Source organism: Convolutriloba macropyga, chromosome 1 (genome assembly GCF_964194025.1).
Source record: "Convolutriloba macropyga chromosome 1, txConMacr16.3, whole genome shotgun sequence".
Taxonomy (NCBI): domain Eukaryota; kingdom Metazoa; phylum Xenacoelomorpha; order Acoela; family Convolutidae; genus Convolutriloba; species Convolutriloba macropyga.
The window spans coordinates 62,872,055-62,894,038 of record NC_134468.1 but is presented as its reverse complement, the minus strand read 5'-3'; the positions used below and the strand labels follow the sequence as shown (position 1 = coordinate 62,894,038).

The window sequence follows — 21,984 nt, the reverse complement described above, 5'->3', positions numbered from 1 at the left end:
AGATCCTCTGCGCCTATTGCATGACGTTAGTATTAAATTGCCGCTTTTAACCACGTGGTCTGCCCCAAATTTGGGTAGGCTCCTTGATGAATCTACCTGTTTCAACTAACAAACAATTTCTGAGTTCGTCTAAAAACCAGAAAAGAGAGATTATTTGCAAACATTGTTGATGAAGACTTGCAGGCATTTTGTCCAATATGTTTTTTCAACGGCGGAGCGTAGGTAATGCTTGCAATAGATATATGAATTGGAGGTTTTCACTTGATTCTTTTTGCTTTCCTGACAAAAATGAGCTCGATGGAAATTGCTTTAGCTCGGGGTACTCAGTGACCAGAATCGATTCTCGATTAGTAACTCAAAATATCACAAATGTGGAAACCAAAAATTTTAGATGTTAAGCACAGATTCAATGCGTTTTTAAGATTAACAAGGAGGCTTGTTAATGTGCGATCGCACATAAGGTTCCGACCCCGCTCATCCACAATTTTGGTATAATTGTCAACCAAATGAGGAACAGATAGAAAAGCCCCAAAAATTATTTTTGGGAATCCCAAAAAAACCCAAAAAAAAACAAAAACAAGTATTTTAAAAAAAAAAATTTGTGTATGAACAAAAAGATAGCCTCCAAAGAAAATAACTCATTGGAGTAAAAAATGATGCACTAGACTGTTGCGATATGCCAATATTAAGAAAGCGAGTTAAGAAAAAAGAACAAAATCAAACAACAACAACAAACATTAATTATTTCAAAAAATTTATGTCCGTTTTAGAAAAAAAAACTTAATAACAAAGTGAACATACCATCAGATAAAACTGAAACTGCACAAAATAACTTATAAATCACCAGAAGAGATATGTGAACAGTCCAAAAAAAGGTTTGGTAACAATTAAACCAAAAACAGAAAACAAAACAAAAACAGTAAAGTTAAAAAACTCGCTTATTTTTTGTTTAGAACAATTAACATCAAAGTATTGAAAACCGTTAGAAATCAAGTAAAACATCCCAAAATTTTATGATTACCAATGCTTCTATTGAAGGGCGGTAAGACCTGCCCTAATTCAATTTTTTAAGCGGCTAAAAAGAACAACAAAAAGATAACAAACAAAAGTTCGATTAAAATTACCAGAAAACGCTGTCGAAGCCGTTTAGCCATATTTTGGCCCTCAAGATATGTTCAATTGTGACTTCTTCAAACACTGATAATGTAGTATGTGGCTTTTTATTAATTAGACTAGGTAGCAGGCAGACAAAAAAGGGCAAAAGTAAGTAATATTTCTGATTTTTTTTTCGAAACAAAGCACTTCCAAAGTATTTTACGAAAGCCGTTAATTACAAAAATAAATTAAAAAATAGGTTCGTTTATTCGTCCAACGGAAGCTTTTGAGACCTGCAATTATCCAGAAATTGTCTTGCGTCTACAAAAAGAAATTCAAATATAACAAAAAACAAATAATTTTACTTTTTTTGTTGAAGCCAGTGTCGAAGCCAGTGATGTCATAACGAATTCTTTGAACACATTAGGTTTTGTGACACCATTCTCATTTGACACCTTCTCTTGACACCAATTATTTCATATTTGACCTGTAATAAAGGAGACCAGGTAACAAAAAGACAATAAAATAAACAAAATTGCGAAGTTCAAAAGTTTTTTGTATTTTGGAAAACAATTGGTTTCAAAATCATGAAAGCCATCAGCTATCTAATAATATCAAAATATTGCCTCATTTATTTGTTCATGAAGAACCAATGAAATCTGTCATTATACAGGAAATTTCATACAGCTAAAACGGCAAAGTAAAAATGACAATTAAAGACAAAATTAAAAAATTCAATTAAATTCTTCGAGAAAGAAGTATCGAAGCCGTTAAGACGATAATGTAATTCATTCACGATTTTAATATGTTCAGTTGTGCGTTATTGTGAAGAGCAATAAATTGATTTGAGAACTATCATTCATGTGATATTGTGACAAAACTAGAAAACGTGAAAAACTAGCAATTATCTGAAAATGAAAAAATTCTGAAATCTAGTAGTATCAAAGCCAGAAAACAATAATTTCAGGCTTAAAATTGCAATATATATTAAATTTTAAATCAGTTAACAGAGGAAGCATTCTTTATTTGCTTACATTAGGCTACATTTTGACAAAATTAAGAAAATAGGGGAAAAGTTCATTAAGCCATCTTTTATTTAAAAATCAATTTTTTTCAAAAGTCAAAACGATCATGAGCTTTTGAGGAAAAAACTAAATCCATTAGCTTGAAACTGCTTAGGAAGCCAATTGGAGCTATCACTCCTGAGCTTTGATTTAATATGTTCTGTTCTTTATTTAATATAAAAAGGATCAATTTTTTTTTAAAAAAGAAGACCGAGTGATTACAATCCGAATTCTTTATGGATTGTAACAGTCCAAGATTCGTTCAGAACTGGCCCTGCTAATTCTTATCGTCCAGTAGGAACACTTAATTTTTTTGAATGATATAGATATAGATAATTTGTTAGTTAAAAATTCAAATAAAACTTCTGCGTTTTTGATAATCAACGAGAAAATTTTGCATAAAACGGCAAACTTTTAGTTACAGAAAACTCTCGATCGAATTTGAAGTAAAAAAGCCCCTTTTTTAGTCTACAAAGAATGTATTAGTGTTGTTTTGGGGGTGTAATTCCGGCAAATTTAATCAAAGTGGACTAAAGAAGCTTATTTCATGCTGTTTTTGATGAAAAAGTCTGATTTTTGAAAAATTTACAGATTTGACAAAAAATTTCAATCATTATTATCAACTTTTCTTGTTTGTCCGTAAAAATAAAATAAACAGCACTATTTTTCGAAAATTTAACAAATTTTAGCAAAATTGGCGAAAATTTAGACAAACATTCCGGAAAATGTTAATAAAAACAACGGAATTTACTCTTCTTTTCTCAGAAGTTTAAACCTCGATAACTTTCTGTAAAAACCGAAAACAAAAAAACTTTTTTTTGTCCACATTCTATGCTGGACAAGATTTCTAATGATAACAGTCTCAACTCTCTAAGATGAATATATCGATCGGCTGAAATTGTCTCAACAAAAAAAATCCATGAGTATATAGTTCCTCCCCCCTCGAGAGGGGTCGAAACAAAAACAGGTCACAATGTGTACTTTGATTTTGTATAAAGTTGCGTGGGTTAAACTATGATTAAAATGCGGCCTAAAACTTTAAGAATATAAAATTTTCTTCCATTAAAAGATCTCACAAAATGAGTGCTACCAATGAATTGAAAACACGATATGTCGTAGCTTCGTTGGGCCAAAGTGAAAACCCGATTATTCGTGTCTAAATGCAACTATGTTGCTATCTCAATTGTTAAAACGTTCTGCCAGATATACAGCTGATTTAGTTATCAAGATCAATCAAGAATTTTAAAACCAAGTAATTAGCCAATTTACAATCAAAGCTGGAGAAAATTTTTCCCAATATCGGTATTTTATTGCTCTTTTTGACTTTTCTAAGCCAATTCTGTTTACATAACCTACACAATTTGTTTCTCTTTCAAAAAATTTGATTGACAATTTGCCTTGTTTGATACACGAATTTGGAGATTTCATAGAATTTAGATTATTTAATAAACAGTAATGAACGGGAGAGCAAAGTTATAAAACAATTTGCTCTCAAATAAACAGCCGACCAACAAAAGAATCAGTGAAAACTTTTCAACAGGGAGAATATACAGCTAAAAAAGAAAAAAATTAGATGAAATCAAAACCGAAAGTGGAAAAAGTTTTTAAAAAAATTGGGAAAGCGTAAAATTTCAATCAAAATTTTTGCCATGGAGTCTTTGAATCTTCAGATTATCTAGCAAAAATTGGAAAATCATATAAAATCAATTGATAGCGGGGAGAAAAAACTGTTCCTAGTTGATGATTTCCTTGAAGATTTCTAGAAAAGGACAAGGAGAAATATCAGCTTTGTTGGATTAATCTTATCCCCCAAAAAATGCGCGCCTCCAATTTCTTCTTAATGAAAAGAGACCACTGTTCAACTAAATTAAGGTTACTTCACGTCTGCACTTTTTAAAAAGATTGATGAGTTTGATATCACACAATATTTGTTTAATTTTGTTACTCAAATGTTTTCAAAAGTTCTTTAACGCCACCTATTTAACCAAATAACAGAAATATGACAAGCATTGTTCAGATAAAATCTTTTATTTTCACAGAAACATCTCATCAACAAATGAAGATACTTTTTTATTTGAAACCCTTTACGTCAATTCAGAGCAAAATAAAGATATAGCATTCTTTTAATTCCTTCAAGCAAATTCAACTCTATTTCGCATGTAATTTTTGCTACAAAATTGAATCTGCCGGAATTTCCTACAAAAGCATCAATTTTTTTAAATCGTTTCAAGCCAAATGAGGACAAGGCGTGATTACGAAAGCAAACAAATTTTCGGAAATTATTGACTCAATAGGAGACGAGACTATCTTTCTAAATTGTTTATGTTATGTATCGTTTGCTCTAAACAAAAAAAATAATTTAAATGAAAATTTTTGATCTTATTTAAAAATATATGGGAAAAACATAGAACTTTGATCAGACAGTTTAAGCTCTTCACAAAGCTTGAAATGGCTTCTATTGAATATAACGGGCATGCAATAAGATTACAGAAAAACCGTTCATATCCTGATCTGCAAATTGATGCAAATTTTGTGTTTACTAATCAGCTGAACAAAACTAAGAAAAACTTGGCCATTGATTTTTAGCTGACCAAGAAAACTCTTTCTGCTGTTTTCTGACTTTTTCGTAGAAAAAATTTACAATGCAATAATTGAGAAACAAAATGTCAATGACGGTTTGTTTCTGCAAAAATTACAGTTAGGCTGGAGGTGTTATTTTTGATAAACTGATTAGTTCTATTCAACAATTTTATCAAAGTGAAAAACATATAGAAAAATGAGCTTGGTACAAATTCAATTGTTTGTCAGTTAGAATGAATTCGGATCAAATTGCCACAAGATATCCGGTTAGCAAGAATCGATAAATCTTTGAACGAAAAATTGAAGTTCACTCTTCTGCAACAAAAATGCATTTTTCAGAAGAGCGGGAATATTTGAAATTTATAGAACTAGACATTGTCTTTTCTGAGAGGTTTCAAATCTACAAAATTTTCAGTTAAACTGAATTGTGTAGAATTTATGAATTGCGAAATTGATTTTTGTCTTGTTGCAATGATGTTATACCTTTCTGGTAATAGTTTAAAATTTTTTTGTTTATTTTGATTAATTGTTTTCAAAATTATGTGATTCTTATAACAAAATTTATAATTGTAACTGCTCTTGATTTCCCGATATCTTCGTTAGTTTGGTTTCTAAAACCAGTTAAAAAATTACAAAGCTGGTAACGCTTTGGACTTGGAAGAGCTTGAACATACTAATATGAGTTATATACATTTAACGTTTTCGCAGCATATAATTCCTGCTAAATTTTCTACATCACTTTTGGTACAGTTTTCACCAACTTTTTTCCTACATAGGCAATTGAAATGAAATCAGGGCGCTGGTCTCATGCCAGAAATATACTCGAGTGACTGAGCTCACCTATATAGTGTTTTGTAGGATTCATTGGCGTTTGTTGTTTGAATGAAATTTCTTGAAACCAAATTTTGTTATACAACTATTTAGGTAACTTAGAATCTCGGGATGTTGAAAAAGTTGTAAACTTTGTTCATTGCATATCTGGACCTGCAGGATGAATTCCATGAGCTCTGACCTGAATATTTGACACTTGCGACCGAGGTCAGTTGATCTATCTGGAATGACAAACTCTAACGACTTCCAGTTGTGACCTCTCACTGCGAAAAGACAAATTTTAACTGACAAAACTCTTTTGTGGTTACATGGCAATATACACAATGCCAAAATACTTAATGCCATAATACCCAAATTATTTCCTTTGATCTTTTTGTTCAGCAATTCGATAAATTAGCGGTCAATATTATGAGCATGGGTTTGGGAAATAAAAGCACGCGGGAAACCCCCACCTAAATTTAGATAGGAAATAAATCCCCAAAGAAATAATCCATCCCCCAAAGAAATAAAACCCCCACGAAAATTAACCCCCATTTTAAAATTGACTCTGGGTCGCTATAATTTGTTCGATTGTTCCATATCAAGTTCCAGCACGGGCAACTAAAGCATGGCCATGGCCTGCGAGGCTTGCCAAACGCACTAAATGCGCAGTTCTTTAATAGTCAAATAGGGGTTTATTTCCGTGGGGGGGGGCTGACGTTTTTTCCGTTGAGTTTTTATTCCAAAACTGATAAGAATATTTTTTTGATCATTTCAGTGGATAATTTAATGAGATACCGAACCAAACAGACATGGGCCAGACGGACTTGGATCGTGGACAGGGGTTCATACCGAACACACCCAAATTCAAGTACCGGCTAACCGTACAGACTTTGGTTTCTATGGGTCAGACCGAACAGATCCAAGACCAACCCTGTGCCAGGCTAAACAAACGTTGTTTACACTGCACCAGATCGACTTAAACATGTAGATCTACACCGACAGAATGATAAATTATGCGCTTGATATATCAGGCCTAAAATACTTACACTATTTTGAAAGCTTTTAACAAACTATCATTCAATTCTACAACCACAGTAGTATAAAAAAGTGACTAGAACCGCACCGGGGGGGGGGGGGACACTTTTGGAAGCCTGATTTTATCGGCCCAACAACACCGGGGTGGGACACCTGATAATTTTGAAAATCTGAATAAAAAGTCCCCCCTATTTTTTTTCGCCAAAATGCAAATTTTTGTCCCTCATATGGGGGTGGAAAAACACTTGTAAAATTTTTGTGAGTAAAAAAGCTGTCGGAAAAACTTTTTCAAAAATTGAAATTTTGGTCCTATAGAGGGAAAAGAACTTGTAAAATTTTCATGAACATGGGGTCCAAAAAATTTCAATGCTATTTCTCTTTTAATCAATAGGAGAATTGTGAAACACGTTTGGTGTGATAAACACCAACATTCGTCTCACCTCCACACCCCAAACGCTCCGCTAAACATCAACCATTTACGCTCACCACACAAACAACCAAACACACACACACACACACGCCACGCACCTACACCAACCACACCCAAACACAAACCCAGAACTATCGGAGAGCTCTAATGGTTTATAAAGTCCCAGCAATTTTTCTTAAAAAAAACATTTCAACTGCAGTACATACATGCATCTAAAATTCTAAATGTATGTAAAAAGATTGAGCAGGAGATAGTTTTGATCTACCGACCTCTGGGTTATGGGCCCAGCGCGCTTCCCCTGCGCCATCCTGCTTTAATTCAAGCTTACAATTATGACCACGTAAAAACAATGAAAGATCGATAATATATATACAAATAAGTATCTACATACATCCATTTATATATATATATAAATATATATTTATATATATAACTATATATATATATATATATATATATATATTTATATAAATATATATATATATATATATATATATATATATATATATATATATATATGTATATATGTGCACTCATAAATAGGAATATGCTTACATCATACAAACCCACATAATTGCGTTTACAAACACGCATACTTATGTACATACATACATACATACATACATACATACATGCATACATACATACATACATACATACATACATACATACATACATACATACATACATACATACATACATACATACATACATACATACATACATACATACATACATACATACATACATACATACATACATACATACATACATACATACATACATACATACATACATACATACATACATACATGCATACATACATACATACATACATACATACATACATACATACATACATACATACATACATCCATTCATACATACATACATACATACATACATACATACATACATACATACATACATACATACTTACATACATACATACATACATACATACATACATACATACATACATACATACATACATACATACATACATACATACATACATACATACATACATACATACATACATACATACATACATACATACATACATACATACATACATACATACATACATACATACATACATACATACATACATCCATACATACATACACATTGATAAAAAACCCAGAGTTGTACAGGAAAACAAGTTTTCGAAGGTTTCAAACTCAAGTCACTTGGATTCATTATAAAAGAACTCATTTTGTGTTCGAGTTACAACGATACAATATTTTTCAAAACACCACTTAAATTCACTGATTTACCTGCAGACGATAGACAAACTTATATTTGGCTGACCAACAACCTACATGGTCTTGATTGAGACGAAGGTGATATACCTTACTGTGATTTGAAAGCAATCCGTCTGAGTTCCAGTTTCCGATTCACCTGGAAAATTTTTTTTGCAAAGGCATTGAAAGTAGTGAGCTCCTCAGTAAGTTTTTACAAAAACTGTTTATAATCTGGAGGATCTAAATTGTCCCCAATTGAGAAAATATCATAAGAACAAGTACCCTCCTGTTATCTTCATTCAAACTTTTGTTCAACAAACGATCAATTAACAAATCACTGAACGGAACGTAAAGCAAGAATTTTTTCACAGTGGACACAAAGTGATGCACAGAGAAGACACGGCAACTTTAACAACCTATCTGTTAGACAACTTGAATATATTCACTTGCTTGACTCCACTTGACGATCAGCGTATTGTAATATTCAACAGAGTTCAGGATCCCTCTCCACCATTACAGCATACTTTTTCAAGTGATCAACAGAACCGAGCGAACTATCTCAACAATAAGCTAAAGACAGCACAACAACCTCGTTACAACTCGCTTTATAGCGCAGCAGCAAAACGTTATTTTGCAACCATTACTCTTTCTCCCGACGAGCTTGACAGCTTTAGGGCTTTCTTGACCGTGATAGATACTTCCTATCACTTCCAACTGTATGTAAAAAATAAACAGAGAGCTCAAGAACATCGGTATCAGTTCAATTATGGCTATGAACAAAACAAACCAGAAGCCTATGCAGTCCCCAAAAGAGCAGCGGATCCCAAGTAGGAAGCTATGGGCACAAAAAGTTCTTCAATTTAGATTGACAAAAAGACCACCAGAACGTGAGCTATCACTTAATGAGATGCCGAATGAGTTGCGGTTATATGTCTTTTAGCACCTCGAAATTGAAAAAGTCTTCAATCAACCATCGTTCGAGGAAAACGACTCATCAACCGTTTGTTATAAACTAGAGATAAAAAGTCTTTTAAAGGTTTCAATTTGTTTGACTTCTGGTACATGAAACAGTTGCCCAGTGAGTAACTCAAAAATTTAACAATCTTGTTTCAATCCACTTTTCAAATAATTATTTTTCTCCAATGAATCAAAGAGACGAGGCTGACGCTGGTATCAGTAATTTAGACTTTGATGTAAACAACCAGGAGAGGCCGCCATGGCGTTGTTGTTCAAATTCAACAGTGCCAAGGTCCGAAGTAATATTTTTTGTTCAAGTGAGTATTGATCATTGTCTTAATGATCATTCGTTGCTTCTCTATGCTCTTTCTATTATCAGAAAGCTGTGAAGAGAAATCAATTTTGATTGCTCTCTTATCAAGATTAGTTGGTTACATTTTACCTAATCCCAAACTTTGAACAAAGTTATTCTTACACATGACAGGGTATTCATGTCAATTGTAGGACCAAGTGGTTGTGGTAAAACAGATTTATTGTTTTGAATGCTAAAAGGTTCGACCTTTTATCCACGTTTTGAGAAAATTTACTACCCTTAGAAAGAGTTCTAGCCACTTTTCAAAGATATGCAACGAGTTATACCAGTGATTGGGTTTCTAAAATACTCAGGCTTAGATATAACAATAAACTTATCGCACTGTCTGCTTATCTATGAGGATTCATGTGAAGAAATTTTCAACGACAAAGAATTTGTAAAAATAGCAACCTCAGGACGTCATCGCAAACTACATGTTATATACGTCAAGAATTATTTGTTTCATCAAAGCAAATGGTCCAGAACCATTGATCTGAATACAATACACATAATATTATTCAAGTCGCTTCGTGACATTCAACAAATTGAATATTCTGGAAAACAGTTGAATTGTCTCCAACTGATAAAAGAAGCATACAAACTAGCAACTGCGGAGCATTTGATGATTGATCTCGACCCAAAAACCAGCCAGGGTTTACGTTTTTCATCACAACTAATTGGACCGGATCCTTCTATTTTTTACATTTCGTCCCCTGAAGCAGTTATTACAACAATTACAAATGAAAAAGAAACATTTGCTTATGCTCAAGCAATGAGCAAATAAGAGGAATGAGAACTCAGCTCAAATAGAAATCTTACATCAGGGCGATTTCATTTGGTTTTTCAGTGACTGTGTGATGAACGTACTCTCTGGAGTTGTACCAATCAATAAAGTTGAATTAAAAAACTTCGATTTTGTGGACAGGCGACTAGAAAAAAGCGAGAGAATCAAATTTTTTCGATCAGATTCTGGAATCCGTCTAATTAAACTCATTGCGTTACCTTGTATTGCTTTTCGGGAGCAAAATGCACACTGAAGAGTTTGTGCTAATTCCTCGCCAAATGTATGCGAATGAACAACTTCAAACTGCTCAATTTCTCAACAATAAAGATGTCCGAGAGAAAGCAAAACAAATATCACTGTTGCAAAGAAGCAAGTCTCCACCAGCACCTTCCACCACGCAACAAGACACACAAAAACAGACAGATAATATTTTGGAGAATGTCAAAGATGAGTTGAATGAGACTAGAGATGACAAAATTGATACAAAAGTTTCATTTGAAATCAAGGAGCGAGTTTTGAGGTATATCAAACACCTTGACAAAAGAAAATATGAAAAAAGCGAGCATAATATCGGAAAAAACAGAAGAGTCAGAATCTCTATCGCTGGATCAGACATCAAGACTAATGGTTAATAAGTCAGGCACGGGATTTCATGTCATAGATTTTCTTTACGATCTACAACAAACAACCTCTAAGCTTTCGCATGAACATTACAAAGTCCTGATTTTACTAGATATCAGTTCACAATTAACCTTTAATACATACGCAAAAAAAATTCTTGCCTTATCACTAAACGAAAAGTTACAGTTGTTTGAGGATGAACCAGAAAACGAAGAATCAGGAGTCTCGAGAACAGAAGAATCAAAAACTTCTGGCGACGATGAAGGAAGCTTTGAAAATGCGAAAGACAAAATCAAACCGTCTAGCTCGTAGGCAAGTTACTTCCTCTCACGTTAAACAATTGAAGAAATTATACACAAAAGGTAGTCTAGCTTTTGGTAGCATTGCTAATTTGAAGAAAGCCAGCGGTTTACCAAGATCCAAAGTTGTTCAATACCTTCAGTCAAAAGCCCCAAAAACAAAATACAATCAATTCAGAAAAAATTTTCCGAGACTGAAAGCTGTTGCACACAGAATAAACAAAATCTGGTCTGTCGATGTGGCGTATATGGATAAAGGTGCCTAACTCAACAATGGAGTCAAATATTTACTGGTGGCTGTTGATATTTTATCGCGATACATTAGGGTGCAACCAAAGAAGGCTTTATGTGCAAAAGATGCGAAGGAGATTCATTTACATGAAACCGAAAACGAAACCAAGTCGGCATTTGCTGAGAGAAATATTCGGTCGCTCAAAAACACCGTTCACAAATACTTCCAGGAAAAGTGGACTTGGACTTATATAAAGGAATTTCACAGTTTGTAAATACTATAAACAGTCGTGTTAATCGTGTTACCAAAATTGCACCTAAAAAAACTTTCAAAAAACATGACCCGTCTCTAATATCCCTAGCTATTAGAACAAAAAAGTACAAGCCAAAATACGAAGAAGGAGACCTGGTTCGGAATGCATAGCCAGACGGAATATTTAGGAGAGGTTGTAAACAAAGTTACACAGACTAAGTCTTCACAGTATTCAAGGTTGCCACCCTCAGTCCGCCAACATACAACCTTATAGCAGCAAAAAACGTTATAATTGAATGTAAATTTTATGAACCAGAATTAGTCCAAGTGAACGTCCTTCCTGTCTAAGACTAAACATGAGTTTTCATGAAGAATTTACTATTGATTTGATATCGAATGCATCAATGGGAAATTTTACCAATAATACTATTGCAAGGTTCTGAAATCTACTCGCCCAACCATTACAGTTAGATGGAGATTGGCAAGTTGCCCTTGCTTCAGTATCATTTCCATCAAACATCGGCAATGTAAACTCAGCCGAAATAGTTGCGTATGTCAGTTCTGGCGCTGAACTTGATGATTCACATAATCGCACTGGACAACTTCGAAGAATTTGCAAAGGTATATAAAACCGTTCAGAAGAGTTTCTGTAAGAAAGTTTTCGAATCGCTCAATTGAAACAGTTTCACTATGATGTTGACACTGTAACGCAAAATTTAGTTTTGAAATTTGAACTTAACGAAGGTTTTTTATTTGAAGATGAAGAAGTACCCAGTATTCTTGGTTTTAAAGGAATAAGAGATATTTCGAATCATGGTTTAATTCATATTGGTTACAAGTCAGAAAATGCAGGCAACTCTTTGAACAGACATGTTGGAGATTTTCCAATTGATATTACTTGCGGATCACAGTTAATTTTTTTACACATTGATATAACATCAGAACATTGGTGACGTGACAGCTCAGGTAATAAAAATCATTGAGTCTGAAAGACGTTTGAGGAACGGTAGCATAAACACAGTGACACGCATACACCACAAGTCCTACACAAATTTGGATTACAAGCCAATATTATCAAACAACATTCACAACATCTAGGTAGAGTTGAGAAACGAAACTGGAAAACTAATTCCTTTTACTGGAACCCGAAAAATTATAGTCAGTTTAAATTTTCGAAAAACTATTTGATATGGAGGCATACTATAGCATTCAAGCATCTCAATCAATATTGCATTTTTCCGGACACTACAGACAAAGAGGCAGCGGTTTTGGAGCCCTTGCTGCAGGTATTGAAGAGTTGCTCTGCCATTAGCACGCAAATTTCTTTGGCCCGCAGCAGAAAAGATTGGTCGTAATTTATTGGTTCAGGGAGCACCAGAGTTAGTAGAACTTGCAACCAAAAGAAAGTCAGCAAAACAAGCACTGAAAAATACAGTAGCCAAAACAGTTCGCAAACAAACAGGTGGATCTCTTCAATCACGTATTGCATCAGGTCGTAAAAAAATTAGACGAAAAAGACGACAATAAACGAGACAAAACTAAAAACGAGAAATCTCAACCACAAGAATCATTTCTCGAAAACCCCGTCCAAAAAGAGGTCGTCTGAATTTTTTCTTGCGAGTGAAAAATGCGAACTAATATTCTAATGCCATCGGAAGCCACTCACAGTTCTTTAGACTTATTTAAAAAACCTCCTTTACTGGTAACATTTGATCAATCATTCGAGCAGAAAACAGGACCGCTTTATTCGCCTTCAGGATCCTCATTGAAATTTGAAGTTGTTGGTGATCGCAACAATTTTATTGACTTGCAAAAAATTTACCTGGAGAACAAGTTTCGAGTACTTCAAACAGATGGAACGGATTTGCGCTACACACATGGTGACACAAATGCAAGTGATCTTCCATACTTTGCAAATAATATGCTTGATTCGCTTTCTGACGCCTGTACTGTTTCTGCAAATGGTATCAAAATTTCAAAAGCTAATGGACACTATGCACACAAAAATTTCATAGAAACTGAATTCTCTCACGGTGCAGACGCAAAGAAAACCTGGCTAAAATGTCAGGGCTATGAGTATGAATAAAATCCCCGCACTATTCCAGCAGCAACATCAGATATAAGAGAAAGAACAGTGCGACAATCCGCACGCATAACGTTATATGGAAAGTTGGCGGCTGATTTCTTTTCATGTGAGAAACATTTGGTTAGTGGAGTTACGTTACGCATTTCAATGAGAAGATCTCAAGATGACCTGGCCGCCATCAGTGAGGTCCCAGCAAAACACTACAACGTTAAAATAGATGAGGCTAATTTATTTATCAGGAAGATGAAGGTGTCAGATAATGTTGTAGGTGCAATTGAGAAGACATTTTTGAAAACTCCGGCAATTTACCGATACAATGAAGTAATTACCAAAACTTTCTTGGCTACAACAGGCCAACAAAGCTGGAAACATTAGGATATTTTCACTAAAGAGCCAATCAGAAGAGTCATTGATGCATTATGCGTTGGTACAGCATTCATCGGTACCAACACCGCTGATCCTTTCCATTATCAAAAAGTTGGAGAGATAACAATTTATCGAAATGATTTTGCGACGGCTAGAACTCCAATGTCAACAAATGATAACAAGAGGTTGCACTACAATTCAATGAGTGCATTAGCTTATATAGAAAATGGCCAAGGAATACCTCTGAGTGAGTTCGCAAACCATTATATAATGGTATTTGATCTGACCAGCACTCAAGAGGCAACTCATGACTTTATTCATCCAGAGCTCAAAAACTCATCATTGTCTCTCGAACTCAAGTTTGATGCAGCGTTGAATTTTTTTTTCTTGGAGAAAAAGCATCTACTATCTACATTGACTCAGCAAAAAGCACATCTAAGAACGCTCTCCCAATTAACGGTTAGTATTGGACGAAGATAAAATTTCACTTCGAATCAAAAAGTGCAAGCACTTGAAATTTAGGTTTCACGATGTTTACGCCGCCGATAATTACCCCCTGAATTTGCCCTTTAATTTATTTATAATTGTTAACACATCACGCTCCAACTTTATTGGAACCCACTGTGTAGTGCTTTCTAAATGATATGCATATCCCAAATTGTTTTTCGCAGATTCCTTGGCATTACCAATAACTATATACAAGCATATTTTCTCCCGGCTACAAATGTGCAGAAACATGGAAATGATGATAGACATTAAGGAACACAGACGAGACACTCAATCTCCATTGCAGTCTTCAGAATCAGAACTTTGCCGTTTATGTTGCATATATATTGGTTATTGTTTCTATAGTGAAAAGTGTTTTTTGTACCCGATGTAAATGAGCTGCAAATACTAGATTTTTCAAAATATATGGAATGAAAGTTTATTAAGTTTTCAGAACCATCACATTTTACACATTTGAGTTTTTACAAAACCGAAATTTTAGCAAATAATGTGAAGTATCCCGGACGAAGCTCCCTTGCCCGCTCAGTAAAATACCTATAGATTGGTAGATAGAAGCGGAATGTTCGCCAAGCATTAACTGACAAAACCGTCCCATAGTAACATCAGGAACTGTAGAATGTGTGCTTGATGTAGATTTAGCAATTGCTGTTGTTGCGATCATGCTCTCGCTGCATTATGTAGGAAGTTCTTCCCTTGTTTTGTTGATTAAAGGATGATTTGACTTCGACAGATACTCCACAGCAACATGTAGTCGAGAAATAATGGTACCTCTTTAAATTAAATTTTGAAGGAAAAAAGGTATCTTGAAACAAGTCACCAGACAATGTATTGCCGCCGGAACATACAAAGAATCGAACAAACTATGACCTTGCTCGCCAATTTTGTATATAACGTGATAATGATTAGAACCAGAAGTGCATCTTTCCACAGATGCCGAAGATGAATGATAACCGTAGGCATAATTCTCTTCAGTAGAATTTTCCAGTTTCGGTTCGTTCTCACGAATTGTATATTTGAATCGTTTTGAAACTTTTTAAATTATTCAGGACTATTCTCATACATAGCTTCAACCATTATAATTGCTATTATAGCCAGTGAACTAACTAACTAATGAATCAAAAATGAGAATAAGCAAAAATGAAGCATCATTTTAGTTGCAATCTTCGTTGACTGTGATTGTAGTTTTTGATTTTTTTAGCACATGGTGTCAACGATTTTCCCAGTCTTTTGCCCGAATGCTTTGAGTCCTCAGTTGAGTCAGGTCTTAGAAGAGAGTCAATCAATCACACAGGTGTATCAACCAATTGATTGATCTTTTCAATACTACAACATATCAGATTAACTCCCGCGCCGACAGAGTAATTTTTTTTATTGAACTCCCACTCAACTAGCTCGCTCTCACGTTTGAATATTTTCAGTGATAGTTAAGTGCCGGTAGAATTGTAGGTTTTCACGGCAACCCTCACAAGTCGTTTTTCGCTCACCAAAAATTCTAAATGGAAGTCGCTATATTCAGCGTCTTTAGATAAAACAGCTCCCATGATAACGAACTAATTGATCTGAAACATTTGCACAGAATGACATGACTACAGAAAAGAAAATTGCTTGTAAACAAATTACCCCATCTGACGCCTACATGTCTGGACATTGCTACACCTTAACAAACAAAAATAAAGCGGCGCCAGCCTTCTTTTGATGTTTACATAAAACAAGAGAAGCTGTAACTGGTTAAATACTTGCTCACCATAACAGTTTAAATCTGCCCTTCTTGGACCGAGTTTTATTGCATGTAAACAAATTTCTCAGCCTGACGCCTGCATGTCTGGACAATGCTACACCTCAACAAACAAAGGTAAAGCGGTGCCAGCGTTCTTTTGATGTTTACATAAAACAAGAGAAGCTGTAACTGGTTAAATACTTGCTCACCATAACAGTTTAAATCGGCCTTTCTTGGACCGAGTTTAATTGCATGTAAACAAATTTCGCAGCCTGACGCCTACATATCTGGACAGCGCTAAACTTGGTCAAACAAAAGTTAAGCGGTGTTAGCGTTCTTTTGATGTTTACATAAAACAAGAGAAGCTGTAACTGGTTAAATACTTGCTCGCCATAACAGTTTATTTCTGCCTTTCTTGGACCGAGTTTCATTGCATGTAAACAAATTTCGCAGCCTGACGCCTACATGTCTGGATAGCGCTAAACTCCGTCAAACAAAAGTTAAGCGGTGTTAGCGTTCTTTTGATGTTTACATAAAACAAGAGAAGCTGTAACTGGTTAAATACTTGCTCACCATAACTGTTTATTTCTGCCTTTCTTGGACCGAAATTAATTGCATGTAAACAAATTTCGCAGCCAAACGCCTACATGTCTGGACAGTGGTAAACTTGGTCAAACAAAAGTTAAGCGGTGTCAGCGTTCTTTTTATGTTTACATAAAACAAGAGAAGCTGTACTGGTTAAATACATGCTCACCATAACAGTTTAATTCTGGCTTGCTTAAGCAGAGTTTACTTGGTTGTAAACAAATTGCGCAGCTTGACGCCTACATGTATGGACAGTGGTACATTGAACAAACAAAAGTTGAGCAGCTTCAGCTTTTCTTTAAATTGTAAACAAAACAGGGGAAGCCGTAACTGGTTCAAAATTTACTCGTTTTAACAGTTTAGTTTTGTCTTTCGTGAAGATGGAAGTTCCGAAAAAAGCCTTCTAAATTAGGAAAATTTAGGGAAAGTTTATCCTGCTGCCAAACGCATTCAATGTCACAATTGTTCAAGGCAGTTCGGCACCTTCTATTCTTTGATGCAACACCGCCGCGTTAAGCATTATAAGACATATTTTAAAAAAAACTTTATCATAATTACCAACCAACGCAAAAAAAGTCAACAGCAAGTTGTTTTTCATCAACAATGGATAAGCTGGTTCGGCTTATGGAAACTGTTTTATACATATCAAAAAAAAATTCAGCGCGCTTATAGAAAACCTTACAATAAGAGATGACTTAATTCTATATTTATACATTATGCAAAGAATCTGCATTCCAAACAAAAAACCAAATCATTCTATTCTTAACTCTTATCATTCCGTTATTTCTCAGTTCCTATTTATCAATTTTGTAACTGAAATTCAACTCTATCCAATTTGACAAAATTTTTCACCGTTATAGTTGTTCAGTTTGCTTTTTCACTGCTAAGATATTATTTCGAAAACTGATATTTAGTTTCCAGTTACAAACCGCATACTACTGAAAAGGTTTTTTATTTGAAAATTATGGCCGCTGAATATTTAGAAATTAAAAAAAACCAACGATTCTGAAACTCGAACACTGGACACCGGTTCGTACATGCCACAATTAGAAGAATGTCGCATTGGTGAAGGAAACGTTCGATGAAAACACGGGTTTATGGCGCAGTGATAACAGCTTTGTTATCCCTGTAAATTATATCAAACCAATCGTCGATTATAAAAAACAGCACGATATATTTCAGCTGAAAAAAACGCCCGAGAAAAACTCAACAGTTATTGATTTTCCTTATTCTCCGCGTTACTATGGTTGCATTACGCCTATTAAAACAAAAATGGGAGAGGATCTAAAGAATTTATCGAAGAGAACCAGAAAACTTTTCGAAGATTATGACCATGATTCTATCGAAGTTTGGGAAAACCAGCTCGGACAGCTCAAAGAAGAGGAGCAGATATCAGAAATTTGGGCCTTTGATCAGTCATCTCAATTGTATAACGATTCAACAAGAACGCCAGAAAAACAGCTTCCCTTGCTCTCGAACAATTTTTCAGTTGAAGATGAGACGCCACCTCTAACTCATTGTTACGCTCCATCAAAGAAGGCCATCAAACTCTCTCGCCTTTAAAACACTTTGTTACTGTCTGTAATTTCTCGTAGTTTTATATTTGTAACGCTTCAAATTTTATATTTATGCAATTTTTTATTGATCAGTTTCGAACACGAGTTTTGCCAACTCCATGTTGATGATAGCAAACATTTTCAAATTCTTGTCTATATAAATTTTTCTGGCAAATATAAAATGTCTACAGTGAACACATGATAGAAATGAATGATGATAGAAAATCCATTTTTCTGCCCACTAATAATTTTGTAATAAGGTTCTACTTTTGTTAAAAACAAAGATAACCAGAACGGAAAAAGTATGTTGATTAAACAAGCGTTAAATTTTGTTGCTATAACACCTGCCTAATACACAGAGAAGACAACTTTGCAAACATTAGAGCCGCTGCAATATTGACATAAGAGTTGCGGAAGAAATTTTTGATGATGTGTTCAGAGTAATTTTATCAATTGTAAACAAAACAAAAACGTTCTCTGATTGGATGATTAAACAAAGAACAACAGTAAATCCCCGCAAACATTTTTTCTCATTTGCCAAATTGCTTTTCACTGACTACATTGAATTTTGTTTACTCATTTATTAAACGTTTCTTAAAATTTTGGGTTTTACTAATAAAATAAAATCCAAAAACGGTTTGAAACTTGCTGATTCTCTTATTATGCAGTCGAATTTCATTGTCAATTAGGCAGCATTAATGAAGACTGATAAGTGTACTGTTTGCAACAAGGAGCTTTCTAGCAAGCGTAGTCTTAGACGCCACAAACAAACTGTTCATAAACAGTACATCAAAAACAATAGCTTTGTATGCCATGAATGTGGCTATGAAGGTAGCAGTGTTATTGAACTTTAGAACCATATGAGAGAAAATCATCTCTCATTCAGACCCCGCTGTTGTCTTTTTTGCAATAATTTTTTTGTGGATGACTCATCCTACATTGAGCACATGAATAAAGTTCATGGTTTACCAGTATGGACAGCGGGCTGAAAAGTTGACGAATCAGATGAAATTGTTGCTTCTGAGAAAGCTTTCGGCGGTGTTCTTAAAATATACAATATTTCGGTAGACAACAATGATAATGATCTGTTGAGTTTTATGCGCGGTTAGCAAAACCAAATCAAAAATGCTATTCGATTTAACACCCTATTGCAACCACAAAAAGCTCAGTTCTGTGCAACAATAGAGCTTACAAAACCAGTGGACGAAGAATCTCCGAAAACTTTGGCTGATCATATAACAATCTTAGCAAATTCAAAATCTCAACGCGTAGATTTTCCTGGATTACGTAACAAATTTTTTTATGAAATTACCGAACAAATGGTTCTAGCATTGAACAACTTTTCATCACATGGTAACGGTTGGTCAATTAACCAAATCAAAAATCTTGAATTGCGGCTTGCGAAAACCAAACCAATCCAATCATCCTCTAAGTAAACCCTCCAATCAATTTTCAAAACTATCAAGACTAGGAATTTTTAGCAGCACTGAGACAATACGGACCTCATCACAATACAGAATCACTACAACAGGGTATAACAAGTTGCCCAGGAAACAAATACGATGGATTAAAAAAACTTAGTACGATATTCGCCAAATATTTAAGCAAACAGACAAACACAAACATTTGCAATAGTGTTGACTTCTGATGTCAATTTGTAATTATTCATTGTCTAACAATCAAGCTTCTACTTTATTCATTTTTTGCGAGATACGTTATGGGATGCAAGATTGAAGTTCTGTGCTTACTTTTTGTGTGTTCATGTATGTGTATATATATTTGTTCATTATCAGAAACAAAGGTTGCAAATTTTTCCACAGGAAAGTTTTCAAGTTTTTTGTTCTTTTTTTTGCTCGTGCATATGTTCTTTCATATAATGTAGAGTATGACAGTTCATATGCACAAAATTTGCATAAAGATTGACTATTTTGTTGTTTTTATCGATTAACTTCATAATCAATTGTACTATGTGACAGTCCCGTGCGTTTTGGTGCATGTAGTAGCGGAAGGGTGTATGAAATTTTGTTTGCGTGTGTATGCTATGGTTCGGGGGTTGTGGTTAGGTTTCGTTGGTGTAGGATCGTTCGTATGTGTGTGTGTGTGAAGGCTGGAGTGGGGTTTGGTGGTGTGGTTGGTGTAGGTGCGTGGCGTGTGTGTGTGTGTGTGTGTGTGTTTGGTTATTTATGTGTTGAGCGTAAATGATTGATGTTTAGCGGAGCGTTTGAGGTGTGGCGGTGAGACGAATGTTGGTGTTTATCACACCAATCGTGTTTCACATTTTCGCATATTGATGAAAAGTGAAATTGCGTTGAAGTTTTTAGGACCCTATTTTCTTTTCCCTCTATAGGACCAAAATTTCATTTCTTGTAAAAAGTTTTTCCGACAGCTTTTTTTTACTCACAAAACATGTTTCATAACATTTCACATTGATTTAGACCAAAAAATGGACAAAAATTTTTTCCACCCCATTTTTCAAGTGTTTGTCCACCCCCATATGAAGGACAAAAATTTTTTTTTTGAAAATTGCATTTCGGCGAAAAAATAGGGTGGACATTTTATTCAGATTTTCAAAATTTTCAAGTGTCCCACCCTGGTGTTGTTGGGCGAGAAAATCAGGCTTCGAAAAGTGTCCGTCCCCCCCCCCCCCTGGTGCGGTTCTAGTCACTTTTTTATACTACTAACCACAGAGCATTCAGTAATCATAATTCAGTGTATGTTTAATTGTCTATCTTTATGTTGCTTTAGTTGCTAAAGATAGGCTGCTTCTTACAAAAATAATCCTTTCATTGGCCCGTGAGCTATAGCCAAATGAACTACATGTCTTACATTTAAAGATTGGTAAATATACTATATTACGCTAAAAATTTTCTCCCTTAGGTACTATTATGCTAAATAGTTGTTATGATGATTTCAACTATTGAGTAAAGTATTGAGTATAATTCTGGTATTTTAGCTTGGGGTATTCTGTCCTGGCACCTTCCTATTCAATTTCCTATAATGGTACACTGGGAACGTTAACATGACTTACCTACAAGGAAAACGAGGAAAATAACTTGCGGCATCATCGTCGATAGCTCAACACTTACTGTGAAGCAACAGTGTAACTTTGTACTTTTGTGACCTCAGTATTGTTAACAAAGAACCCTTGAGTTTTAAGTAAGTGTTGATTTGTTATTTAAATCAGATTATTCATTATTTGTTTATAACTGTGTTGAGCTTGTTTGTGTTCCGACCTTGAGCATGGATATCTGATTCCATGGTTGTCTTAAGCAATAAAGGTTAAATGAATAGGCTAATAATAGACAAAATTTTATCGTTCTCTGAAGATCGTGAATATCAAAAGTCGTCATGCAAAGGGTTTTAATAGAGTTTACTAGGGCTTTTAGTTGTTTTAAGAAAGCATAAT

General features: G+C 34.6%; 1 protein-coding gene across 1 annotated transcript in view; it reads right to left on the bottom strand.

Moving 5' to 3' along the window:
- The window catches only part of LOC142350472 (uncharacterized), a 48,910-nt gene extending 27,233 nt beyond the window's left edge, over positions 1 to 21,677 (bottom strand). Inside the window, exons 1-2 of the mRNA XM_075402325.1 lie at positions 21,607 to 21,677; positions 5,752 to 5,833 (exon numbers count right to left, since the gene is read on the bottom strand). Of these exons, the coding sequence (XP_075258440.1) occupies positions 5,752 to 5,833; positions 21,607 to 21,643 (119 nt within the window). The 5' untranslated portion in view covers positions 21,644 to 21,677. The remainder of the gene's footprint in view (positions 1 to 5,751; positions 5,834 to 21,606) is intronic.
- Between the last annotated feature and the right edge of the window lie 307 nt (positions 21,678 to 21,984).